We start from the raw sequence: 25,972 nt of genomic DNA, 5'->3' as shown, positions 1-25,972 counted from the left end.
CATCAAGTATTGTCCGCCTGCTCTCATGTCTTATGACAATTAAGCAATCTATTCTAGTATATGACTCTGTAAAATAAGTTTTAAAAAACTACCATTTTTACCTTAGCATGCTAACATGCAAACGTAAACATGCTATAGGTTAGCAAGCATCAAGTATTGTCCGCCTGCTCTCATGTCTTATGACAATAAAGCAATCTATTCTAATATATGACTCTGTAAAATAAGTTTTAAAAAACTACCATTTTTACTTTAGCATGCTAACATGCAAACGTAACCATGCTATAGGTTAGCAAGCATCAAGTATTTTCGACATGCTCTCATGTCTTATGACAATAAAGCTGTCTATTCTAATATATGACTCTGTAAAATAAGCTTAAAAAACTACCATTTTAACTTTAGCATGCTAACATGCAAACGTAAACATGCTATAGGTTAGCAAGCATCAAGTATTGTCCGCCTGCTCTCATGTCTTATAACAATAAAGCTGTCTATTCTAATATATGACTGTAATATAAGCTTAAAAAAACTACCATTTTTACTTTAGCATGCTAACATGCAAACGTAAACATGCTATAGGTTAGCAAGCATCAAGTATTTTCGACATGCTTTCATGTCTTATGACAATAAAGCTGTCTATTCTAATATATGACTCTGTAAAATAAGCTTTAAAAAACTACCATTTTAACTTTAGCATGCTAACATGTAAACGTTAGCATGCTATAAGTTAGTGGGAAGAATACATATTTTTAGCTTACGTTGACAAATTTTGTGTATTTTCATCATGTTTTCCAAGCATGAGGCGGTTACCGGAGACTAAAAATGCAATTTTGGTGAAATTGTATGCTGAAGCTGAACTAAAAATGCTAACAGTTAGCACGCTGGCCAGGTAGCAGTAGGTAACAAAAATATGAGCTGCAAAATGAGAAAAAAAAAGCTAGCGCAACTGTAGCATGCTAGCTATTTTAACTTATTTTTCAGGTACACACTATAGAGCCATATATGTTGATATTTTGATGCATGCTAACTGTTAGCATGCTAGGTATTTTAACTTATTTTACAGGTACACACCATAGAGTCATATATGTTGGTATTTGACTCATGCTAACTGTTAGCATGCTAGCTATTTTAACTTATTTTACAGGTACACACCGTAGAGTCACATATGTTGATATTTTGATGCATGCTAACTGTTATCATGCTAGCACTTTTAGCTTATTTTACAGGTATACACCATAGAGTGATATATGTTGATATTTGACGCATGCCAACTGTTAGCATGCTAGCTATTTTAACTTATTTTACAGGTACACACCACGGAGTCATTAATGTTGATATTTTGATGCATGCTAACTGTTAGCATGCTATCTATTTTAACTTATTTTACAGGTACACACCATAGAGTCATATATGTTGATATTTGACTCATGCCAACTGTTAGCATGCTAACTATTTTAGCTTATTTTACAGGTACACACCATAGAGTCATGTATTTTGATATTTTGATGCATGCTAGCTGTTAGCATGCTAGCTATTTTAACTTATTTTACAGGTACACACCACAGAGTCATACATGTTGATATTTTGATGCATGCTAACTGTTAGCATGCTAGCTATTTTAACTTATTTTACAGGTGTAAACCATAAAGTCATATATATGTTGATATTTAAGTCACGCCAACTGTTAGCATGCTAACTATTTTAGCTTATTTTACAGGTATAAACCATAAATTCATATATGTTGATATTTGACTCATGCCAACTGTTAGCATGCTAGCTATTTTAACTTATTTTACAGGTACACACCATAGAGTCATATATGTTGATATTTGACGCACATTTTTTTTACAAATCTGACAAAAATCAGATTTAAAAAAATTTGCAAATCTGACAAAAATCAGATTTTATTTTTTTTTCCACAAAAATCTGACAAAAATCAGATTTTAAAAAATTTACAAAAATCTGACAAAAAAAATCAGATTTTAATTTTTTTTACAAAAAATCTGACAAATATCAGATTTCAAATTGTTTTACAAAAATCTGACAAAAATCAGATTTAAAATGTTTTTACAAAAATATGACAAATCAGATTTACATTTTTTTTTACAGAAATCTGACAAAAATCTGATTAAGAAAATAGACAAAAATATGACAAAAATCAGATTTTAAAAAATAGACAGAAATCTGACAAAAATTTGACAAAAATCCGATGCATGCTAACTGTTAGCATACTAGCTATTTTAACTTATTTTACAGGTGTAAACCATAAAGTCATATATATGTTGATATTTAACTCACGCCAACTGTTAGCATGCTAACTATTTTAGCTTATTTTACAGGTATACACCATAGAGTCATATATGTTGATATTTGACGCATGCCAACTGTTAGCATGCTAGCTATTTTAACTTATTTTATAGGTACACACCGTAGAGTCACATATGTTGATAGTTTGATGCATGCTAACTGTTATCATGCTAGCACTTTGAGCTTATTTTACAGGTATACACCATAGAGTCATATATGTTGATATTTGACGCACATTTTTTTTTTACAAATCTGACAAAAATCCGATTTAAAAAAAATTGCAAATCTGACAAAAATCAGATTTAATTTTTTTTAACAAAAAATCTGACAAATATCAGATTTCAAATTGTTTTACAAAAATCTGACAAAAATCAGATTTAAAATGTTTTTACAAAAATATGACAAATCAGATTTACATTTTTTTTTACAGAAATCTGACAAAAATCTGATTAAGAAAATAGACAAAAATATGACAAAAATCAGATTAAAAAAACAGACAAAAATCTGACAAAAATCAGATTTTAAAAAATAGACAGAAATCTGACAAAAATCCGATGCATGCTAACTGTTAGCATACTAGCTATTTTAACTTATTTTACAGGTGTAAACCATAAAGTCATATATATGTTGATATTTAACTCACGCCAACTGTTAGCATGCTAACTATTTTAGCTTATTTTACAGGTATAAACCATAGAGTCATATATGTTGATATTTGACGCATGCCAACTGTTAGCATGCTAGCTATTTTAACTTATTTTATAGGTACACACCGTAGAGTCACATATGTTGATAGTTTGATGCATGCTAACTGTTATCATGCTAGCACTTTGAGCTTATTTTACAGGTATACACCATAGAGTCATATATGTTGATATTTGAAGCACATTTTTTTTACAAATCTGACAAAAATCAGATTTTAAAAAATTTGCAAATCTGACAAAAATCAGATTTTAAAAAATTTACAAAAATCTGACAAAAATCAGATTTTAATTTTTTTTACAAAAAATCTGACAAATATCAGATTTCAAATTGTTTTACAAAAATCTGACAAAAATCAGATTTAAAATGTTTTTACAAAAATATGACAAATCAGATTTACATTTTTTTTTACAGAAATCTGACAAAAATCTGATTAAGAAAATAGACAAAAATATGACAAAAATCAGATTAAAAAAAACAGACAAAAATCTGACAAAAATCAGATTTTAAAAAATAGACAGAAATCTGACAAAAATTTGACAAAAATCCGATGCATGCTAACTGTTAGCATACTAGCTATTTTAACTTATTTTACAGGTGTAAACCATAAAGTCATATATATGTTGATATTTAACTCACGCCAACTGTTAGCATGCTAACTATTTTAGCTTATTTTACAGGTATAAACCATAGAGTCATATATGTTGATATTTGACTCATGCCAACTGTTAGCATGCTAGCTATTTTAACTTATTTTACAGGTACACACCATAGAGTCACATATGTTGATATTTTGATGCATGCTAACTGTTATCATGCTAGCACTTTGAGCTTATTTTACAGGTATACACCATAGAGTCATATATGTTGATATTTGACGCAAGCCAACTGTTAGCATGCTAGCTATTTTAGCTTATTTTACAGGTCATATTTTTTTTATCATTTGTCGGGTGCGGCTTATATAAAAAAAATACGGTAGTCGTTACACACCAGCTATTTGATCGTAACGTGCGTCTTAGTTGTAGTTTTCAGGAACAAAGTGTTGAAAATGCCATGTAAAATTGCTAATGCTAATCAGTAGCTTGTATATGGTATGTTCAGTGGGATGCAAAAGCTTTCCCCTGCTGCATGTCATAAGAGAGAGAGAGAGAGAGAGAGAGAGAGAGAGAGAGAGAGAGAGAGAGAGAGAGAGAGAGGGGAAATGAATGTTGAACTCGCGATTAGGATTTTTTAAAGGCTGAAAGCCAAATGCAGGAATGCGGAGGAAGAAAGGAAGAAAAACATAAGCAGCATCTGCTTAAGTCTGCATGAAAGACTAAGCTAAGTATAGGAGGGCCTGGATACAATGTTTCCCACATGTCAGTGAAGGCATCACTTTTTATTACAAGGACGTCTTTACATGTAGAAACTATGACTATGTTACATGTATACCTAAGTAGAAACTAGGACTATGTTACATATATACCTAAGTAGAAACTATGACTATGTTAAATATAGACCTAAATAGAAACTATGACTATGTTACATATATACCTAAAGAGAAACTATGACTATGTTACATATATACCTAAGTAGAAACTATGACTATGTTACATATATACCTAAGTAGAAACTATGACTATGTAACATATATACTTAAGTAGAAACTATGACTATGTTACATATATACCTAAGTAGAATCTATGACTATGTTACATATATACCTAAGTAGAAACTATAACTATGTTACATATATACCTAAGTAGAAACTATGACTATGTTACATATATACCTAAGTAGAAACTATGACTATGTTACATACATACCTAAGTAGAAACTAGGACTATGTTACATATATACCTAAGTAGAAACTAGGATTATGTTAGATATATATACCTAAGTAGAAACTATGACTATGTTACATATATACCTAAGTAGAAACTATGACTATGTTACATATATACCTAAGTAGAAACTATGACTATGTTACATATAGACCTAAGTAGAAACTATGACTATGTTACATATATACCTAAGTAGAAACTATGACTATGTTACATATATACCTAAGTAGAAACTATGATTATGTTACAGATAGACCTAAGTAGAAACTATGACTATGTTACATATATACCCAAGTAGAAACTAGGATTATGTTAGATATATATACCTGAGTAGAAACTATGACTATGTTACATATATACCTAAGTAGAAACTATGACTATGTTACCATATATACCTAAATAGAAACTATGACTATGTTACATATATACCTAAGTAGAAACTATGACTATGTTACATATATACCTAAGTAAAAACTATGACTATGTTACATATATACCTAAGTAGAAACTAGGACTATGTTACATATATACCTTTGTAGAAACTATGACTATGTTACATATATACCTAAGTAGAAACTATGACTATGTTACATATATACCTAAGTAGAAACTATGACTATGTTACATATATACCTGAGTAGAAACTATGTTACATATATACCCAAGTAGAAACTATGACTATGTTACATATATACCTAAGTAGAAACTATGACTATGTTACATATATACCTAAGTAGAAACTATGACTATGTTACATATATACCTAAGTAGAAACTATGACTATGTTACATATATACCTACATAGAAACTATGACTATGTTACATATATACCTATGACTATGTTACATATATACCAAAGTAGAAACTATGACTATGTTACATATATACCTAAGTAGAAACTATGACTATGTTACATATATACCAAAGTAGAAACTATGACTGTTACACATATACCTAAGTAGAAACTATGACTGTTACATATATACCTTTGTAGAAACTATGACTATGTTACATATATACCTAAGTAGAAACTATGACTATGTTACATATATACCTAAGTAGAAACTATGACTATGTTACATATATACCTAAGTAGAAACTATGACTATGTTACATAGGCCTTCAGTGATGTCCGACTTCAATGATTACCTCTCAAAATACCATCCTTTATGTCCCCACATGACCATTGCTGGAGAAATACGACGCATAAACACATTTACGCACTACTGTTCATTGAATCACGTCAACAGTGTACAAAACAGGCTATATTTTGGCGCATATTTACAAATACAACTATTTTTTCTAGTCAGTTTTAAAGGACATGTACGTATAATCAATGTCTTGTGCCTGCTGGGAAAGATGAGGTTTGTCCAAAAAATCTGAAAAGTACATCTTACCGTCGGTGTGTGAATGGGTGAACGTAAGGTATGATGTAAAGTGCTTTGGGTATGGTGCAGGTACAGTGAAGCGCTACGTAAAATACACACCATTTACCATTTTACTCTGCAATGTCAATATAGCCTGAGATAAAAATCAGATAAAAAAAAATAGTTAAAATTCAGATAAAAATCAGTTAAATATCAGATAAAAATCAGACAAAAATCACATAAAAATCTGGGGGAAAAAACAGACAAAAAAACAGACTAACGGAGTGAAATCGGAGAGAAATTGGATTTAAAAAAATTGACAAAAATCTGACAAATCGCATTTAAAAAAATTGACAAAAATCTGACAAAAATCCGATTTTAAAAATTGACAAAAATCTGACAAAAATCAGATTTAAAAAAATGGACAAAAATCAGATAACATTTTTTTTTGACAAATCTGACAAAAATCAGATTTAAAAAAATTGACAAATCTGACAAAAATCTGATTTTAAAGAATTTACAAAAATCTGACAAAAATCAGATCTAAATTATTTTTACAAAAATCTGACAAAAATCAGATTTAATTTTTTTTACAAAAATCGGACAAAAATTAGATTTAACAAAATTGACAAAAATCTGACAAAAATTAGGTTTAACAAAATTGACAAAAATCTGACAAAAATCATATTTAAAATGTTTTGACAAAAATCAGATTAAAAAATGGACAAATCTGACAAAAATCAGATTGAAAAAAATTGAAAAAAATCTGACAAAAATCAGATTTTATAAAATTGAAAAAAATCTGACAAAAATCAGATTTAAAAAAAATTGAGAAAAATCGGACAAAAATCAGATTAAAAAAATTGACAAAAATATGACTAAAATTAGATTTTTAAAAATTTACAAAAATCTGACAAAAATCAGATTTAAAATTTTTTACAAACATCAGATTTACATTTTTTTTACAAATCTGACAAAAATCAGATTTAAAAACATTTACAAATCTGACAAAAATCAGATTTAAAAAAAATTGAGAAAAATCGGACAAAAATCAGATTTAAAAAATTGACAAAAATCTGACTAAAATTAGATTTTAAAAAATTTACAAAAATCTGACAAAAATCAGATTTAAAAATGTTTACAAACATCAGATTTACATTTTTTTTTACAAATCTGACAAAAATCAGATTTAAAAACATTTACAAATCTGACAAAAATCAGATTTAATTTTTTTTTACAAAAATCTGACAAAATTCAGATTTTAAAAATTTTACAAAAACCTGACAAAAATCAGATTATATATTTTTTTACAAAAAATCTGACAAATATCAGATTTATAATTGTTTTACAAAAATCTGACAAAAATCAGATTTAAAATGTTTTTACAACAATATGACAAATCAGATTTACATTTTTTTTACAGAAATCTGACAAAAATCTGATTAAGAAAATAGACAAAAATCTGACAAAAATCTGATTTAAAAAAATAGACACAAATCTGACAAAAATCAGATTTTAAAAAATAGACAGAAATCTGACAAAAATTTGACAAAAATCCGATACATGTCCCGTATGGGCAAAAAGAAGTGAACATTCTGTAGCCTCAAAGTCCCCATTCAGTCCAATGAATGTTTGTGTTTGATTCTATAAACATCGCACGCAACTTTTTGGCGGCGTTTGGCGCGCAGCTTGGCAGACGAGACCCCCGGAGTGAGTGTCGTGTTTTCTTTGTCACAGAAGCCGAGTGGGAGGAGTCAGGCGGCGATGATCTCAGCGCCCAACCTCGCCTGCTCGCACCTCCTCCCAGGTCGCATCCTTCGTAACGCTGACCCCGCCGACCCGTGCCTGGAAAGCCGCACGTGCGCAGCAAAGGAGGGGTGCCTCTTAAGGGGGGTGGGGGGGTGTTCGGCGCCCACAATGCACCTCTGTCGCTGACATCTGGGTGCTTTTTACGAGGGGCCGCCAAACACAGGAAGTCCCCGAGCGTTTTGAGTGTGTGTGGAGTTTGTGCGTTTGTGTGCGATGGAAAACCAAGCAGCTTTATTGTGTGCTGATTACAGACTCAACTGCAGACATTCTGGACTATTCCTTGCAGGACACCATGACCGTACAAAGTACATGGAAAACCACAACCACGCCATCTTCACGGATTACTACACTTTTCTTACTGGTTGATGGCGCCTTTTTCAGGAAGTTGTTTATGTCGGAGTCGTGCTATTTTGTCAACATGTAAACATTATCAATAAAAATGCTCAAAATGTTTTTATTTTATTTACTTCTTGGTGGGAAGAAAGCGGAAGTATGAAAGACAACGTACCATTTTAGGCAAATAAAGTCATAATTGCCAGATTAAACAAAACATTACAATTAAAAAAATATTTTAGGGTTAATATGGTTAAATGGGTATTTTTTTTAATTTTATTTTTACATTCCTAGAGTAGTGTAGAAATATTACTAGAGTAAAATTGTATGATTTTAGATAAATAAGTCATATTACCAGAAAAAAAAAAAATACAAGGAGAAAAAAAGGGCTAATGTGGTTCAGTAGGTATGTTTTTTATTTTACTTTTATATTTCTAAAATAATTGTTGAATGATGCGGACACGTTTGTTACTGGATACTTTTTTATTTTATTTTATTTTTTTTTTAATACGCTTCTGCCTTGGAGACTTTGTATGTGTATACAATTAAAAAAATATTTTAGGGTCAATATGGTTAAATGGGTATTTTTTGTAATGTTATTTTTACATTCCTAGAGTAGTGTAGAAATATTACTAGAGTAAAATTGTATGATTTTAGATGAATAAGTCATATTACCAGAAAGAAAAAAAAATACAAGGAGGAAAAAAAGGGCTAATGTGGTTCAGTAGGTATGTTTTTTTATTTTACTTATATATTTCTAAAATAACAATTGTTGAATGATGCGGACACATTTGTTACTGGATACTTTTTTTCTTTTTTTTTTTTAAATACGCTTCTGCCTTGGAGACTTTGTATGTGTATACAATTAAAAAAATATTTTAGGGTCAATATGGTTAAATGGGTATTTTTTTTAATTTTATTTTTACATTCCTAGAGTAGTGTAGAAATATTACTAGAGTAAAATTGTATGATTTTAGATGAATAAGTCATATTACCAGAAAGAAAGAAAAAATACAAGGAGAAAAAAAGGGCTAATGTGGTTCAGTAGGTATGTTTTTTTATTTTACTTATATATTTCTAAAATAACAATTGTTGAATGATGCGGACACATTTGTTACTGGATACTTTTTTTTTTTTTTTTTTTTTTTTTTTTTTTTTTATACGCTTCTGCCTTGGAGACTTTGTATGTGTATACAATTAAAAAATATTTTAGGGTCAATATGGTTAAATGGGTATTTTTTTTAAATTTTATTTTTACATTCCTAGAGTAGTGTAGAAATATTACTAGAGTAAAATTGTGTGATTGTAGATGAATAAGTCATATTACCAGAAAGAAAAAAAAATACAAGGAGAAAAAAAGGGCTAATGTGGTTCAGTAGGTATGTTTTTTTATTTTACTTTTATATTTCTAAAATAACAATTGTTGAATGATGCGGACACGTTTGTTGCTGGATACTTTTTTTTTTTTTTTTTGCCTTGGAGACTTTGTATGTGTATACAAAAAAAAATACTAGAAAAAAAATGTTTCCATAAAAATAAAAATAAATCAATAATTGTCGACACAGGCCAACACTTAACGCGATATTTCCCAGGGTGCACTGCTCACGTCAGCCTCACGACAGCTGTTTCTCCACATTGCAGCCAGAATGATTTGATAATTATGGTTATGAGGGTCACAAAGACGACGTGAGACGTTGTTCGGCACAGCTGCTCCTCTGTCAGGGTGACTTATTGCCGCCTGCTTGCCCGCGAGCTGACATCTACTCCGTGTACACAACGCTGTTGGCTGTGCGGAATGTGTGCGCTTAAAAGGAAGCCCTGCTTTGATAGGCCTAATATTTAAAAAAACAAAGAGCTACAACAAGCTTTTTTTCATGATGCGGACACGTTTGTTACTGGATCCTTTCTTGTACGCTTTTGCAATGAAGACTTTATGTAAATACAATTTTTTTTTACGATTTTAGGCAAATAAAGTCATAATTACCAGAATAAATAAAAAAATGCACACACACAAAAAAAAAAACTGAATTTAGTGCTAATTTGGCTAAACAGGTATGTTTTTTATTTTACTTTTATATTTCTAAAATAATGTAGAAATATTACTGGAGAACAATTGTAAAGTTTTAGCCAAATAAAGTCATAATTATCAGTATTTTAAGAAATGACAAGTGACCTAGTGGTCCCAAGAGCTCATGATGCAGTAAGTTGAATGATGCAGATACATTTGTTACTGGATACTTTCTGATACGCCTTTGCAATGAAGACTGTATGTGAATACAAACATTTTTTTACGATTTTAGGCAAATAAACTCATAATTACCAAAATAAAATTTAAAAAAATGCACACAAAAAAAATAAATCTGAATTTAGCGCTAATATGGCTAAATAGGTATTTTTTTATTTTACTTTTATATTTCTAAAATAATGTAGAAATATTACTAGAGAACAATTGTATAGTTTTAGCCAAATAAAGTCATAATTATCAGTATTTTTAGAAATGACAAGTGACCTAGTGGTCCCAATAGTTCATGATGCAGTTAGTTGAATAATGCGGACACATTTGTTACTGGATACTTTCTGATACGCCTTTGCAATGAAGACTGTATGTGAATACGACATTTTTTTTTACGATTTTAGGCAAATAAACTCATAATTACCAAAATAAAATTAAAAAAATGCACACAAAAAAAATTAATCTGAATTTAGCGCTAATATGGCTAAATAGGTTTTTATTTTATTTTACTTTTATATTACTAAAATAATGTAGAAATATTACTACAGAACAATTGTATAGTTTTAGCCAAATAAAGTCATGATTATCAGTATTTTAAGAAATTACAAGTGACCTAGTGGTCCCAAGAGTTCATGATGCAGTGAGTTGAATGATGCAGACACATTTGTTACTGGATACTTTCTGATACGCCTTTGCAATGAAGACTGTATGTGAATACAAAAAAATGTTTACGATTTTAGGCAAATAAAGTCATAATTACCAGAATAAATAAAAAATGCACACAAAAAAAATAATCAGAATTTAGTGCTAATATGGCTAAATAGGTATGTTTTTTTATTTTACTTTTATATTTCTAAAATAATGTAGAAATATTACTAGAGAACAATTGTTTAATTTTAGCCGAATAAAGTCATGATTATCGATATCATTTTTATTTATTTTTTTACAAGTGACCTAGTGGTCCCAAGAGTTCATGATGCAGTTAGTTGAATAATGCGGACACATTTGTTACTGGATACTTTCTCATACACTTCTGCGATAAAGACTGTATGTGAATACAAAAAAAAAGTATGATTTTAGGCAAATAGACTCATAATTACCAAAATAAAAAATAAAAAAATGCATACAAAAAAGATAAATCTGAATTTAGCGCTAATATGGCTAAATAGGTATTTTTTTTAATTTTACTTTTATATTTCTAAAATAATGTAGAAATATAACTAGAGAACAATTGTATAGTTTTACCCAAATAAAGTCATAATTATCAGTATTTTTAGAAATGACAAGTGACCTAGTGGTCCCAAGAGTTCATGATGCAGTAAGTTGAATAATGCGGATACATTTGTTACTGGATACTTTCTGATATGCCTTTGCAATGAAGACTGTATGTGAATACAAAAAAATGTTTACGATTTTAGGCAAATAAAGTTATAATTACCAGAATAAAAAAAAATGCACACAAAAAATTAATCTGAATTTAGTGCTAACATGGCTAAATAGGTATGTTTTTTTATTTTACTTTTATATTTCTAAAATAATGTAGAAATATTACTAGAGAACAATTGTTTGATTTTAGCCGAATAAAGTCATGATTATCGATATAATTTTTTTTTTTTTTTTACAAGTGACCTAGTGGTCCCAATAGTTCATGATGCAGTTAGTTGAATAATGCGGACACATTTGTTACTGGATACTTTCTCATACGCTTCTGCAATGAAGACTGTTTGGGACTACAAAACAAAAGTAAGATTTTAGGCAAATAAACTCATAATTACCAAAATAAAATTAAAAAAAAATGCACAAAAAATAAATAAATCTGAATTTAGCGCTAATATGGCTAAATAGGAATTTTTTTAATTTTACTTTTATATTTCTAAAATAATGTAGAAATATTGCTAGAGAACAATTGTATAGTTTTAGCCAAATAAAGTCATGATTATCAGTATTTTAAGAAATTACAAGTGACCTAGTGGTCCCAAGAGTTCATGATGCAGTGAGTTGAATGATGCGGACACATTTGTTACTGGATACTTTCTGATACGCCTTTGCAATGAAGACTGTATGTGAATACAAAAAAATGTTTACGATTTTAGGTCAATAAAGACATAATTACCAGAATAAATAAAAAAAATTAAAAAAAAATAAAAATCTGAATTTAGCGCTAACATGGCTAAATAGGTATTTTTTTAATTTTACTTTTATGTTTCTAAAATAATGTAGAAATATTGCTAGAGAACAATTGTATAGTTTTAGCCAAATAAAGTCATAATTATCAGTATTTTAAGAAATTACAAGTGACCTAGTGGTCCCAAGAGTTCATGATGCAGTGAGTTGAATGATGCAGACACATTTGTTACTGGATACTTTCTGATACTCCTTTACAATGTAGACTGTAAGTGAATACAAAAAAATGTTCACGATTTTAGGTCAATAATGACATAATTACCAGAATAAATAAAAAAATTAAAAAATAAATAAAAATCTGAATTTAGCGCTAATATGGCTAAATGGGTATTTTTTTAATTTTACTTTTATGTTTCTAAATTAATGTAGAAATATTGCTAGAGAACACTTGTATAGTTTTAGCCAAATAAAGTCATGATTATCAGTATTTTAAGAAATTACAAGTGACCTAGTGGTCCCAAGAGCTCATGATGCAGTAAGTTGAATGATGCAGATACATTTGTTACTGGATACTTTCTGATACGCCTTTGCAATGAAGACTGTATGTGAATACAAAAAAATGTTTACGATTTTAGGCAAATAAAGTCATAATTACCAGAATAAAAAAAAAATGCACACAAAAAAAATAATCAGAATTTAGTACTAATATGGCTAAACAGGTATGTTTTTTTATTTTACTTTGATATTTCTAAAATAATGTAGAAATATTACTAGAGAACAATTGTTTGATTTTAGCCAAATAAAGTCATGATTATCGATATAATTTTTTTAATTTTTTTTTTACAAGTGACCTAGTGGTTCCAAGAGTTCATGATGCAGTTAGTTGAATAATGCGGACACATTTGTTACTGGGTGCTTTCTGATACGCCTTTGCAATGAAGACTGTATGTGAATACAAAAAAATGTTTACGATTTTAAGTCAATAAAAACATAATTACCAGAATAAATAAAAAAAACAAAAAATAAATAAAAATCTGAATTTAGCGCTAACATGGCTAAATAGGTATTTTTTTAATTTTACTTTTATGTTTCTAAAATAATGTAGAAATATTACTAGAGAACAATTATATAGTTTTAGCCAAATAAAGTCATAATTATCAGTAGTTTTAGAAATGACAAGTGACCTAGTGGTCCCAAGAGTTCATGATGCAGTAAGTTGAATAATGCGGATACATTTGTTACTGGATACTTTCTGATATGCCTTTGCAATGAAGACTGTATGTGAATACAAAAAAATGTTTACGATTTTAGGCAAATAAAGTTATAATTACCAGAATAAAAAAAAATGCACACAAAAAATTAATCTGAATTTAGTGCTAATATGGCTAAATAGGTATGTTTTTTTATTTTACTTTTATATTTCTAAAATAATGTAGAAATATTACTAGAGAACAATTGTTTGATTTTAGCCGAATAAAGTCATGATTATCGATATAATTTTTTTTTTTTTTTTACAAGTGACCTAGTGGTCCCAATAGTTCAGGATGCAGTTAGTTGAATAATGCGGACACATTTGTTACTGGATACTTTCTCATACGCTTCTGCAATGAAGACTGTATGTGAATACAAAAAAATGTTTACGATTTTAGGTCAATAAAGACATAATTACCAGAATAAATAACATTTTAAAAAAAATTTAAAAAATCTGAATTTAGCGCTAACATGGCTAAATAGGTATTTTTTTTAATTTTACTTTTATGTTTCTAAAATAATGTAGAAATATTGCCAGAGAACAATTGTATAGTTTTAGCCAAATAAAGTCATGATTAACAGTATTTTAAGAAATTACAAGTGACCTAGTGGTCCTAATAGTTCATGATGCAGTTAGTTGAATAATGCGGACACATTTGTTACTGGATACTTTCTCATACACTTCTGCAATGAAGACTGTTTGGGAATACAAAAAAAAGTAAGATTTTAAGCAAATAAACTCATAATTACCAAAATAAAAATTAAAAAAATGCACACAAAAAAATAAATCTGAATTTAGCGCTAATATGGCTAAATAGGTATTTTTTTTATTTTACTTTTATGTTTCTAAAATAATGTAGAAATATTGCTAGAGAACAATTGTATAGTTTTAGCCAAATAAAGTCATGATTATCAGTATTTTAAGAAATGACAAGTGACCTAGTGGTCCCAAGAGTTCATGATGCAGTGAGTTGAATGATGCAGACACGTTTGTTACTGGATACTTTCTGATACGCCTTTGCAATGAAGACTGTATGTGAATACAAAAAAATGTTTACGATTTTAGGTCAATAAAGACATAATTACCAGAATAAAATAAAAAAATGCACACAAAAAAAATAATCAGAATTTAGTGCTAATATGGCTAAAAAGGTTTGTTTTTTTACTTTACTTTTATATTTCTAAAATAATGTAGAAATATTACTAGAGAACAATTGTTTGATTTTAGCCAAATAAAGTCATGATTATCGACATAATTTTAAAAAAATTTTTTTACAAGTGACCTAGTGGTCCCAATAGTTCATGATGCAGTTAGTTGAATAATGCGGACACATTTGTTACTGGATACTTTCTGATACGCCTTTGCAATGAAGACTGTATGTGAATACAAAAAAAAGTAAGATTTTAGGCAAATAAACTCATAATTACCAAATTGAAATAAAAAAAAATGCACACAAAAAAAATAAATCTGAATTTAGCGCTAATATGGCTAAATAGGTATTTTTTTAATTTTACTTTTATGTTTCTAAAATAATGTAGAAATATTACTAGAGAACAACTGTATACTTTTGGCCAAATAAAGTCATAATTATCAGTATTTTTAGAAATGACAAGTGACCTAGTGGTCCCAAGAGTTCATGATGCAGTAAGTTGAATAATGCGGATACATTTGTTACTGGATACTTTCTGATATGCCTTTGCAATGAAGACTGTATGTGAATACAAAAAAATGTTTACGATTTTAGGCAAATAAAGTTATAATTACCAGAATAAAAAAAAATGCACACAAAAAATTAATCAGAATTTAGTGCTAATATGGCTAAATAGGTATGTTTTTTTATTTTACTTTTATATTTCTAAAATAATGTAGAAATATTACTAGAGAACAATTGTTTGATTTTAGCCGAATAAAGTCATGATTATCGATATAATTTTTTTTTTTTTTTACAAGTGACCTAGTGGTCCCAATAGTTCAGGATGCAGTTAGTTGAATAATGCGGACACATTTGTTACTGGATACTTTCTCATACGCTTCTGCAATGAAGACTGTATGGGAATACAAAAAAAAAAGTAAGATTTTAGGCAAATAAACTCATAATTACCAAAATAAAACAAAAAAAATGCACACACAAAAAATAAATCTGAATTTAGCGCTAATATGGCTAAATAGGTATTTTTTTAATTTTACTTTTATGTTTCTAAAATAATGTAGAAATATTACTAGAGAACAACTGTATACTTTTGGCCAAATAAAGTCATAATTATCAGTATTTTTAGAAATGACAAGTGACCTAGTGGTCCCAAGAGTTCATGATGCAGTAAGTTGAATGATGCAGACACATTTGTTACTGGATACTTTCTGATACGCCTTTGCAATGAAGACTGTATGTGAATACAAAAAAATGTTTACGATTTTAGGTCAATAAAGACATAATTACCAGAATAAATGAAAAAATAAAAAATAAATAAAAATCTGAATTTAGCGCTAACATGGCTAAATAGGTATTTTTTTAATTTTATTTTTATGTTTCTAAAATAATGTAGAAATATTGCTAGAGAACAATTGTGTAGTTTTAGCCAAATAAAGTCATGATTATCAGTATTTTAAGAAATTACAAGTGACCTAGTGGTCCCAAGAGTTCATGATGCAGTGAGTTGAATGATGCAGACACATTTGTTACTGGATACTTTCTGATACGCCTTTGCAATGAAGACTGTATGTGAATACAAAAAAATGTTTACGATTTTAGGCAAATAAAGTCATAATTACCAGAATAAATAAAAAAATGCACACAAAAAAAATAATCAGAATTTAGTGCTAATATGGCTAAACAGGTATGTTTTTTTATTTTACTTTTATATTTCTAAAATAATGTAGAAATATTACTAGAGAACAATTGTTTGATTTTAGCCAAATAAAGTCATGATTATCGATATCATTTTTTTTTTTTTTTTACAAGTGACCTAGTGGTCCCAAGAGTTCATGATGCAGTTAGTTGAATAATGCGGACACATTTGTTACTGGATACTTTCTGATACGCCTTTGCAATGAAGACTGTATGTGAATACAAAAAAAAGTAAGATTTTAGGCAAATAAACTCATAATTACCAAATTGAAATAAAAAAAAATGCACACAAAAAAAATAAATCTGAATTTAGCGCTAATATGGCTAAATAGGTATTTTTTTTATTTTACTTTTATGTTTCTAAAATAATGTAGAAATATTGCTAGAGAACAATTGTATAGTTTTAGCCAAATAAAGTCATGATTATCAGTATTTTAAGAAATTACAAGTGACCTAGTGGTCCCAAGAGTTCATGATGCAGTGAGTTGAATGATGCAGACACATTTGTTACTGGATACTTTCTGATACGCCTTTGCAATGAAGACTGTATGTGAATACAAAAAAATGTTTACAATTTTAGGTCAATAATGACATAATTACCAGAATTAAAAAAAAAATGCACACAAAAAAATAATCAGAATTTAGTGCTAATATGGCTAAACAGGTATGTTTTTTTATTTTACTTTTATATTTCTAAAATAATGTAGAAATATTACTGGAGAACAATTGTTTGATTTTAGCCAAATAAAGTCATGATTATCGATATCATTTTTTTTTTTTTTTTTACAAGTGACCTAGTGGTCCCAAGAGTTCATGATGCAGTTAGTTGAATAATGCGGACACATTTGTTACTGGATACTTTCTGATACGCCTTTGCAATGAAGACTGTATGTGAATACAAAAAAAAGTAAGATTTTAGGCAAATAAACTCATAATTACCAAATTGAAATAAAAAAAAATGCACACAAAAAAAATAAATCTGAATTTAGCGCTAATATGGCTAAATAGGTATTTTTTTTATTTTACTTTTATGTTTCTAAAATAATGTAGAAATATTGCTAGAGAACAATTGTATAGTTTTAGCCAAATAAAGTCATGATTATCAGTATTTTAAGAAATGACAAGTGACCTAGTGGTCCCAAGAGTTCATGATGCAGTGAGTTGAATGATGCAGACACGTTTGTTACTGGATACTTTCTGATACGCCTTTGCAATGAAGACTGTATGTGAATACAAAAAAATGTTTACGATTTTAGGTCAATAAAGACATAATTACCAGAATAAAATAAAAAAATGCACACAAAAAAAATAATCAGAATTTAGTGCTAATATGGCTAAAAAGGTTTGTTTTTTTACTTTACTTTTATATTTCTAAAATAATGTAGAAATATTACTAGAGAACAATTGTTTGATTTTAGCCAAATAAAGTCATGATTATCGACATAATTTTAAAAAAATTTTTTTACAAGTGACCTAGTGGTCCCAATAGTTCATGATGCAGTTAGTTGAATAATGCGGACACATTTGTTACTGGATACTTTCTGATACGCTTCTGCAATGAAGACTGTATGGGAATACAAAAAAAAAGTAAGATTTTAGGCAAATAAACTCATAATTACCAAAATAAAATAAAAAAATTTGCACACAAAAAAAATAAATCTGAATTTAGCGCTAATATGGCTAAATAGGTATTTTTTAAATTGTACTTTTATGTTTCTAAAATAATGTAGAAATATTACTAGAGAACAATTGTATAGTTTTAGCCAAATAAAGTCATAATTATCAGTATTTTTAGAAATGACAAGTGACCTAGTGGTCCCAAGCGTTCATGATGCAGTAAGTTGAATGATGCGAATACATTTGTTACTGGATACTTTCTGATACGCCTTTGCAATGAAGACTGTATGTGAATACAAAAAAATGTTTACGATTTTAGGCAAATAAAGTCATAATTACCAGAATAAAAAAATAAAAAATAAAAAATAAAAAATTGAATTTAGCGCTAACATGGCTAAATAGGTATTTTTTTAATTTTACTTTTATGTTTCTAAAATAATGTAGAAATATTGCCAGAGAACAATTGTATAGTTTTAGCCAAATAAAGTCAGTATTTTAAGAAATGACAAGTGACCTAGTGGTCCCAAGAGTTCATGATGCAGTGAGTTGAATGATGCAGACACATTTGTTACTGGATACTTTCTGATACGCCTTTGCAATGAAGACTGTATGTGAATACAAAAAAATGTTTCCGATTTTAGGTCAATAAAGACATAATTACTAGAATAAATAAAAAAATAAAAAATAAATTAAAATCTGAATTTAGCGCTAAAGTGGTTAAGTAGGTGTGTGTTTTCTTACGTTACATTTCACCTGTTTGCTCTTTTATTCCACTTTTTTAATGTTTTAATTTTTGCAATAGTATTTTAGGAATGTTAAAAAGCAAGCTGAGGACCGCACTTTGGACACCCCCCCGCCCCAGGGTCTGTGTTTGATGACGCTCCAGTGTGTCAGTGACGAGGATGTGGACTGACCTCCTCCTCCTGCTCCGCAGCTGGAAGAGAGCTGTCCACTGGAGCAGGTACACATGTTGGGTCTGGAACAGAAGCCATCGCCGCATGAGTTCCTGCAAATGGCTGCCGGGGGCACAGGAGAAGACCACAGGGTCAGACATCGGGCAAGCAGGACAACAGACCTCTAGTGTCCGAAGGGAGGACTTACGGACGATACACTGGTTCCCTCCCGGCAGAGTCTTCCAGCCGGGACAGCAGTACGAGTGGAAGCGAGAGCCGCACACGTTGGGCCTGGCACACAAGAGCAAAGACAGTCCTGTCAAGCACTGCAAAAAACCCGCCGGGAGTTGTTTCCCAAAACCAGACCACGACCCCGCTCACAGTAAAGCAAACACATGGATGCAGAGGTCTCCCCGCTGATGGCATTCCCAGCCAGGGAGGAAGACGGGGAGGAGTTCTCTGGCTGGCGGAGTCTTCCCAGTCCACACATGTAACCGTCCTACCAAGCGTTTGATTGGCCGAAACCACAAGCGTCCCGCTTGGGAAAACGGCAAAACCGCATTGACAAATGACTGGCGTTCTTCACACAGAAAAACGCACACCAAAGGTTTTACGAGGCAATAAGAGAAGCACTTTTTATCATGAAGTTGGCGTATTAAAACAAACCCTCATGCATCGTCCCTAAAAGACAATTCCGCAAAGTGTGGTTGTGGTAATGACATCCTCCGAGAGAAACCATGACTGTAGTCTTTTGTTTGCGGTCCCCATAAACAAGTGGCCTTTATTAGCAGCAGCCGTGATGAGACGAGAAAAAAAGCGCCAGAAAAAAACTACACTCACCAAGTTTTTGTCACAATATTATTATTATTATTAATACCACGGTTTTAACTTTAACTTTTTTTAAATAAAATTGTTTTAAAGCCCGAAGATAATTATGATTGCCAAAATGAATGGATTAAAGAATTATGAAGTAGCTTTTTAGTTTACTCGTACTTCCCGTCGTAAACAGTTTTTTCTTTCTTTTTTTTGTGATTTTCCTCCGTGCCGTGCGACATTACCGACTGGCTCTGTGTCACCTTAGCCACCTTAACTCCGCCAAGGGCTCGTGTGCGTGTTTGTCAGCAACGGGACTCAAACAGTTATGGAGGAATTTTGAAGACATTTTGAAGAAATGTTCAGGAAAAGTCAATGTGGAGGGGGGCGTGCCTGCGGGGGAACGGGGTGTCGCCAGGACCGGCCTCGAAGACGGCGACAGGTGCGCAGATGGCCCAGGTGGGCCTTGTTATCTAATCACCTGTTTAACTAGCTTTTTTATCTTATGTTGTATTTTTCCTTTGTATAATGTTTGGTAAAGCATGTATTCTTTGTATTTTTATTTTGTATGCTCCTATATGGACCCCAGGAAGACTAGCAGTCGCCTTGGTGTCAGCTAATGGGGATCCATTCAATAAACAATAAACAATAAACACATTACATTGAAAAAAAATTTTACCTTGAAAAATTTTTTTTACCTTGAAAATCATTTTTTACCTTGAAAATCATTTTTTACCTTGAAAAAAAAATTTTACCTTGAAAAATTTTTTTTACCTTGAAAATCATTTTTTACCTTGAAAATCATTTTTTACCTTGAAAAAAAAATTTTACCTTGAAAAATGTTTTTTACCTTGAAAATCATTTTTTACCTTGAAAATCATTTTTTACCTTGAAAAAAAAATTTTACCTTGAAAAATTTTTTTTACCTTAAAAATAATTTTTTACCTTGAAAATCATTTTTTACCTTGAAAAAAAAATTTTACCTTGAAAAAATTTTTTTACCTTAAAAATCATTTTTTACCTTGAAAATCATTTTTTACCTTGAAAATCATTTTTACATTGAAAAAAAAAATTTACTTCGAAAATTTTTTTTTACCTTGAAAATCATTTTTTACCTTGAAAATCATTTTTTACCTTGAAAAAAAAATTTTACCTTGAAAAATTTTTTTTACCTTAAAAATCATTTTTTACCTTGAAAATAATTTTTTACCTTGAAAATCATTTTTTACATTGAAAAAAAAATTTTACCTTGAAAAATTTTTTTTACCTTAAAAATCATTTTTTTTACCTTGAAAATCATTGGAAAAAAAATTTTACCTTGAAAATTTTTTTTTACCTTGAAAATCATTTTTTACCTTGAAAAAAAAATGTTACCTTGAAAAAATTTTTTTACCTTAAAAATCATTTTTTACCTTGAAAATCATTTTTTACCTTGAAAAAAAAATTTTACCTTGAAAAATTTTTTTTACCTTGAAAATCATTTTTTACCTTGAAAATCATTTTTTACCTTGAAAAAAAAATTTTACCTTGAAAAACTTTTTTTACCTTAAAAATCATTTTTTACCTTGAAAATCATTTTTTACCTTGAAAATCAATTTTTACATTGAAAAAAAAATTTTACCTTGAAAAATTTTTTTTACCTTGAAAATCATTTTTTACCTTGAAAATCATTTTTTGCCTTGAAAAAAAAATTTTACCTTGAAAAATTTTTTTTACCTTAAAAATCATTTTTTACCTTGAAAATCATTTTTTACCTTGAAAAAAAAATTTTACCTTGAAAAATTTTTTTTACCTTAAAAATCATTTTTTACCTTGAAAATCATTTTTTACATTGAAAAAAAAATTTTACCTTGAAAAATTTTTTTTACCTTGAAAATCATTTTTTACCTTGAAAATCATTTTTTACATTGAAAAAAAAATTTTACCTTGAAAAATTTTTTTTACCTTGAAAATTTTTTTTACCTTGAAAATCATTTTTAACCTTGAAACACATTTTTAACCTTGAAAAAATTTTTTACCTTGAAAATCATTTTTTACATTGAAAAAAAAATTTTACCTTGAAATTTTTTTTTTACCTTGAAAATCATTTTTTACCTTGAAAATCATTTTTTACATTGAAAAAAAAATTTTACCTTGAAAAATTTTTTTTACCTTGAAAATTTTTTTTACCTTGAAAATCATTTTTCACCTTGAAACACATTTTTAACCTTGAAAAAAAATGTTACCTTGAAAATTTTTGCAACCGCAGTCCGGTCAGTCGGGATAAAGACTGTTTTAAGAAATATCTGACTACTTACTTACTTTCCGCCATCTTAAATGGGTAATTCGGGTTAATGACCATGAATTGCAACTTTGAAGTAGCCACACCACAGCATTTTGATTGGCCGAAACCACAAGATTCCCGCTTGGGAAAACAGCAAAACCGCGTTGACAATTCGGTTCTTCACACAGAAAAACGCACACCAAGGATTTACGAGCCAATAAGAGAAGCGCTGTTTTTTATCATGAAGTTGGCGTATTAAAACAAACCCTCGTGCATCGTCCCTAAAAGACAATTCCGCAAAGTGTGGTTGTGGTAATGACATCCTCCGAGAGAAACCATCTTTTGTTTGCGGTCCCCACTTTGTCTGAGCTCTAAACACATTACATTGAAAAAAAAATTTTACCTTGAAAAATTTTTTTACCTTGAAAATCATTTTTTACCTTGAAAATCATTTTTTACCTTGAAAAAAAAAATTTACCTTGAAAAATTTTTTTTACCTTAAAAATCATTTTTTACCTTGAAAATCATTTTTTACCTTGAAAATAATTTTTTACATTGAAAATAAAATTTTACCGTGAAAAATTTTTTTTACCTTGAAAATCATTTTTTACCTTGAAAATCATTTTTAACCTTGAAACACATTTTTAACCTTGAAAAAAATTTTTACCTTGAAAATCATTTTTTACATTGAAAAAAAAATTTTACCTTGAAAAATTTTTTTTACCTTGAAAAAAAATGTTTACCTTGAAAATCATTTTTTACCTTGAAATTTTTTTTTTACCTTGAAACATTTTTTTTACCTTGAAAATTTTTTTTACCTTGAAAATCATTTTTTACCTTGAAACACATTTTTAACCTTGAAAAAAAATTTTACCTTGAAAATTTTTGCAACCGCAGTCCGGTCAGTCGGGATAAAGACCGTTTTAAGAAATATCTGACAGTATACTTTCCGCCATCTTATGGGCAAAATGGGTAATTCAGGTTAATGACCACAAATTGCAACTTTGAAGTAGCCACACCACAGCATTTTGATTGGCCGAAACCACAAGATTCCCACTTGGGAAAACGGCAAAACCGTGTTGACAATTCGGTTCTTCACACAGAAAAACGCACACCAAGGATTTACGAGCCAATAAGCATACTTGCCAACCTTGAGACCTCCGATTTCGGGGGGTGGGGGGCGTGGTTGGGGGTGGGGCGGGGGGCGTGGTTGGGGGCGTGGTTAAGATTTATATATATATATATATATATAGAAATACTTGACTTTCAGCGAATTCTAGCTATATATATATAAATAAATAAAATAAATACTTGAATTTCAGTGTTCATTTATTTACACATACACACACACATAACACTCATCTACTCATTGTTGAGTTAAGGGTTGAATTGTCCATCCTTGTTCTATTCTCTGACACTATTTCAGAACACACACACTATACAAATATACATTATAAAATCAATAAGAAAACGGGAGCTCTAATTTGGGAGTCTGAATTAGGATCAGAAGTTCCTATATAAACATTGCGTACTCACGTCGCCTTTTTGTATTGATTACTGCAGCTGTGCACTGGATTCATTCACAAATACAAACTACAACTCACAAACACTTTAGAGTTAGGCTCCACCATCAGAATGTGTACTTAAACTTATAAAGATCACATGGATATTATTCAGTGAGTTGATTCACCAAAACTAACCTGTTATACAGGAGGAAAAAGCACACGGGACGTTTCAATTGTTCACAGACTGGTCGCGCTCATCAGAATGACAAGACACTTCCGGTCTGCAGGTGATAGCATTCAATTGGGAAGAAACGCCCTACTGCCCCCTACTGACCAATGTGAATACTGATAAATGTGTAATGACAGCTCCAAAAACGAATTCAAACCACAAAATAAAATAAATAAATCAACACAAAAATGTGACACATTATGGGTGGGTCACATATGCATGTACAGTAGATGGCAGTATTGTCCTGTTTAAAAGTGTCACAACATTGCTGTTTACGGCAGACGAACTGTTTTACTGTAAACGAAAACTTGACTGCTGTTGTTGTGTGTTGTTACCGCGCTGGGAGAACGTTAATGAAACTGCCTAACAATAAACCCACATAAGAAACCAAGAACTCGCCCTCCATCATTCTACAGTTATAACGTGATTGGGCAGGCATGCTGTTTATATTGTGGGAAAGCAGACGTGAAAACAGGCTGTCAACACGTCACTCAGGTCCGCATGGAGCTGGAGGGGGCGTGGCCTCCAGCTCCGCCTGAATTTCGGGAGATTTTCGGGGGAAAATTTGTCCCGGGGAGGTTTTCGGGAGAGGCGCTGAATTTCGGGAGAGTTGGCAAGTATGCAATAAGAGAAGCGCTGTTTTTTTATCATGAAGTTGGCGTATTAAAACAAACCCTCATGCATCGTCCCTACAAGACAATTCCGCAAAGTGTGGTTGTGGTAATGACATCCTCCGAGAGAAACCATGACTGTGGTCTTTTGTTTGCGGTCCCCACTTTGTCTGAGCTCTAAACACACATTTTTGCAACCGCAGTCCGGTCAGTCGGGATAAAGACTGTTTTAAGAAATATCTGACAGTATACTTTCCGCCATCTTATGGACAAAATGGGTAATTCAGGTTAATGACCATAAATTGCACCTTTGAAGTAGCCACACCACAGCATTTTGATTGGCCGAAACCACAAGATTCCCGCTTGGGAAAACGGCAAAACCGCGTTGACAATTCTGTTCTTCACACAGAAAAACGCACACTAAGGATTTACGTGCCAATAAGAGAAGCCCATCCATCCATCCATCTTCTTCCGCTTATCCGAGGTCGGGTCGCGGGGGCAGCAGCCTAAGCAGGGAAGCCCAGACTTCCCTCTCCCCAGCCACTTCGTCCAGCTCTTCCTGTGGGACCCCGAGGCGTTCCCAGGCCAGCCGGGAGACATAGTCTTCCCAACGTGTCCTGGGTCTTCCCCGCGGCCCCCTACCGGTCGGACGTGCCCTAAACACCTCCCTAGGGAGGCGTTCGGGTGGCATCCTGACCAGATGCCCGAACCACCTCATCTGGCTCCTCTCCATGTGGAGGAGCAGCGTCTTTACTTTGAGCTCCTCCCGGATGACAGAGCTTCTCACCCTATCTCTAAGGGAGAGACCCACCACCCGGCGGAGGAAACTCATTTGGGCCGCTTGTACCCGTGATCTTGTTCTTTCGGTCATGACCCAAAGCTCATGACCATAGGTGAGGATGGGAACGTAGATCGACCGGTAAATCGAGAGCTTTGCCTTCCGGCTCAGCTCCTTCTTCACCACAACGGATCGATACAGCGTCCGCATTACTGAAGACGCCGCACCGATCCGCCTGTCGATCTCACGATCCACTCTTCCCTCACTCGTGAACAAGACTCCGAGGTACTTGAACTCCTCCACTTGGGGCAAGATCTCCTCCCCAACCCGGAGATGGCACTCCACCCTTTTCCGGGAGAGAACCATGGACTCGGACTTGGAGGTGCTGATTCTCATCCCAGTCGCTTCACACTCGGCTGCGAACCGATCCAGTGAGAGCTGAAGATCTTGGCCGGAGGAAGCCATCAGGAC

General features: G+C 31.2%; 1 protein-coding gene across 1 annotated transcript in view; it reads right to left on the bottom strand.

The window, feature by feature from the left end:
- fbn2b (fibrillin 2b) overlaps positions 1-25,972 on the bottom strand; it is a 335,304-nt gene that overhangs the window by 242,027 nt on the left and 67,305 nt on the right. The window contains exons 3-4 of the mRNA XM_061976207.1: positions 19,511-19,593; positions 19,324-19,425 (exon numbers count right to left, since the gene is read on the bottom strand). Of these exons, the coding sequence (XP_061832191.1) occupies positions 19,324-19,425; positions 19,511-19,593 (185 nt within the window). The remainder of the gene's footprint in view (positions 1-19,323; positions 19,426-19,510; positions 19,594-25,972) is intronic.

Source organism: Nerophis lumbriciformis, linkage group LG14 (assembly GCF_033978685.3).
Source record: "Nerophis lumbriciformis linkage group LG14, RoL_Nlum_v2.1, whole genome shotgun sequence".
NCBI classification, from domain to species: domain Eukaryota; kingdom Metazoa; phylum Chordata; class Actinopteri; order Syngnathiformes; family Syngnathidae; genus Nerophis; species Nerophis lumbriciformis.
The sequence above is the reverse complement of the archived record's forward strand: the minus strand, read 5'-3'. Positions and strand labels throughout refer to the sequence as shown.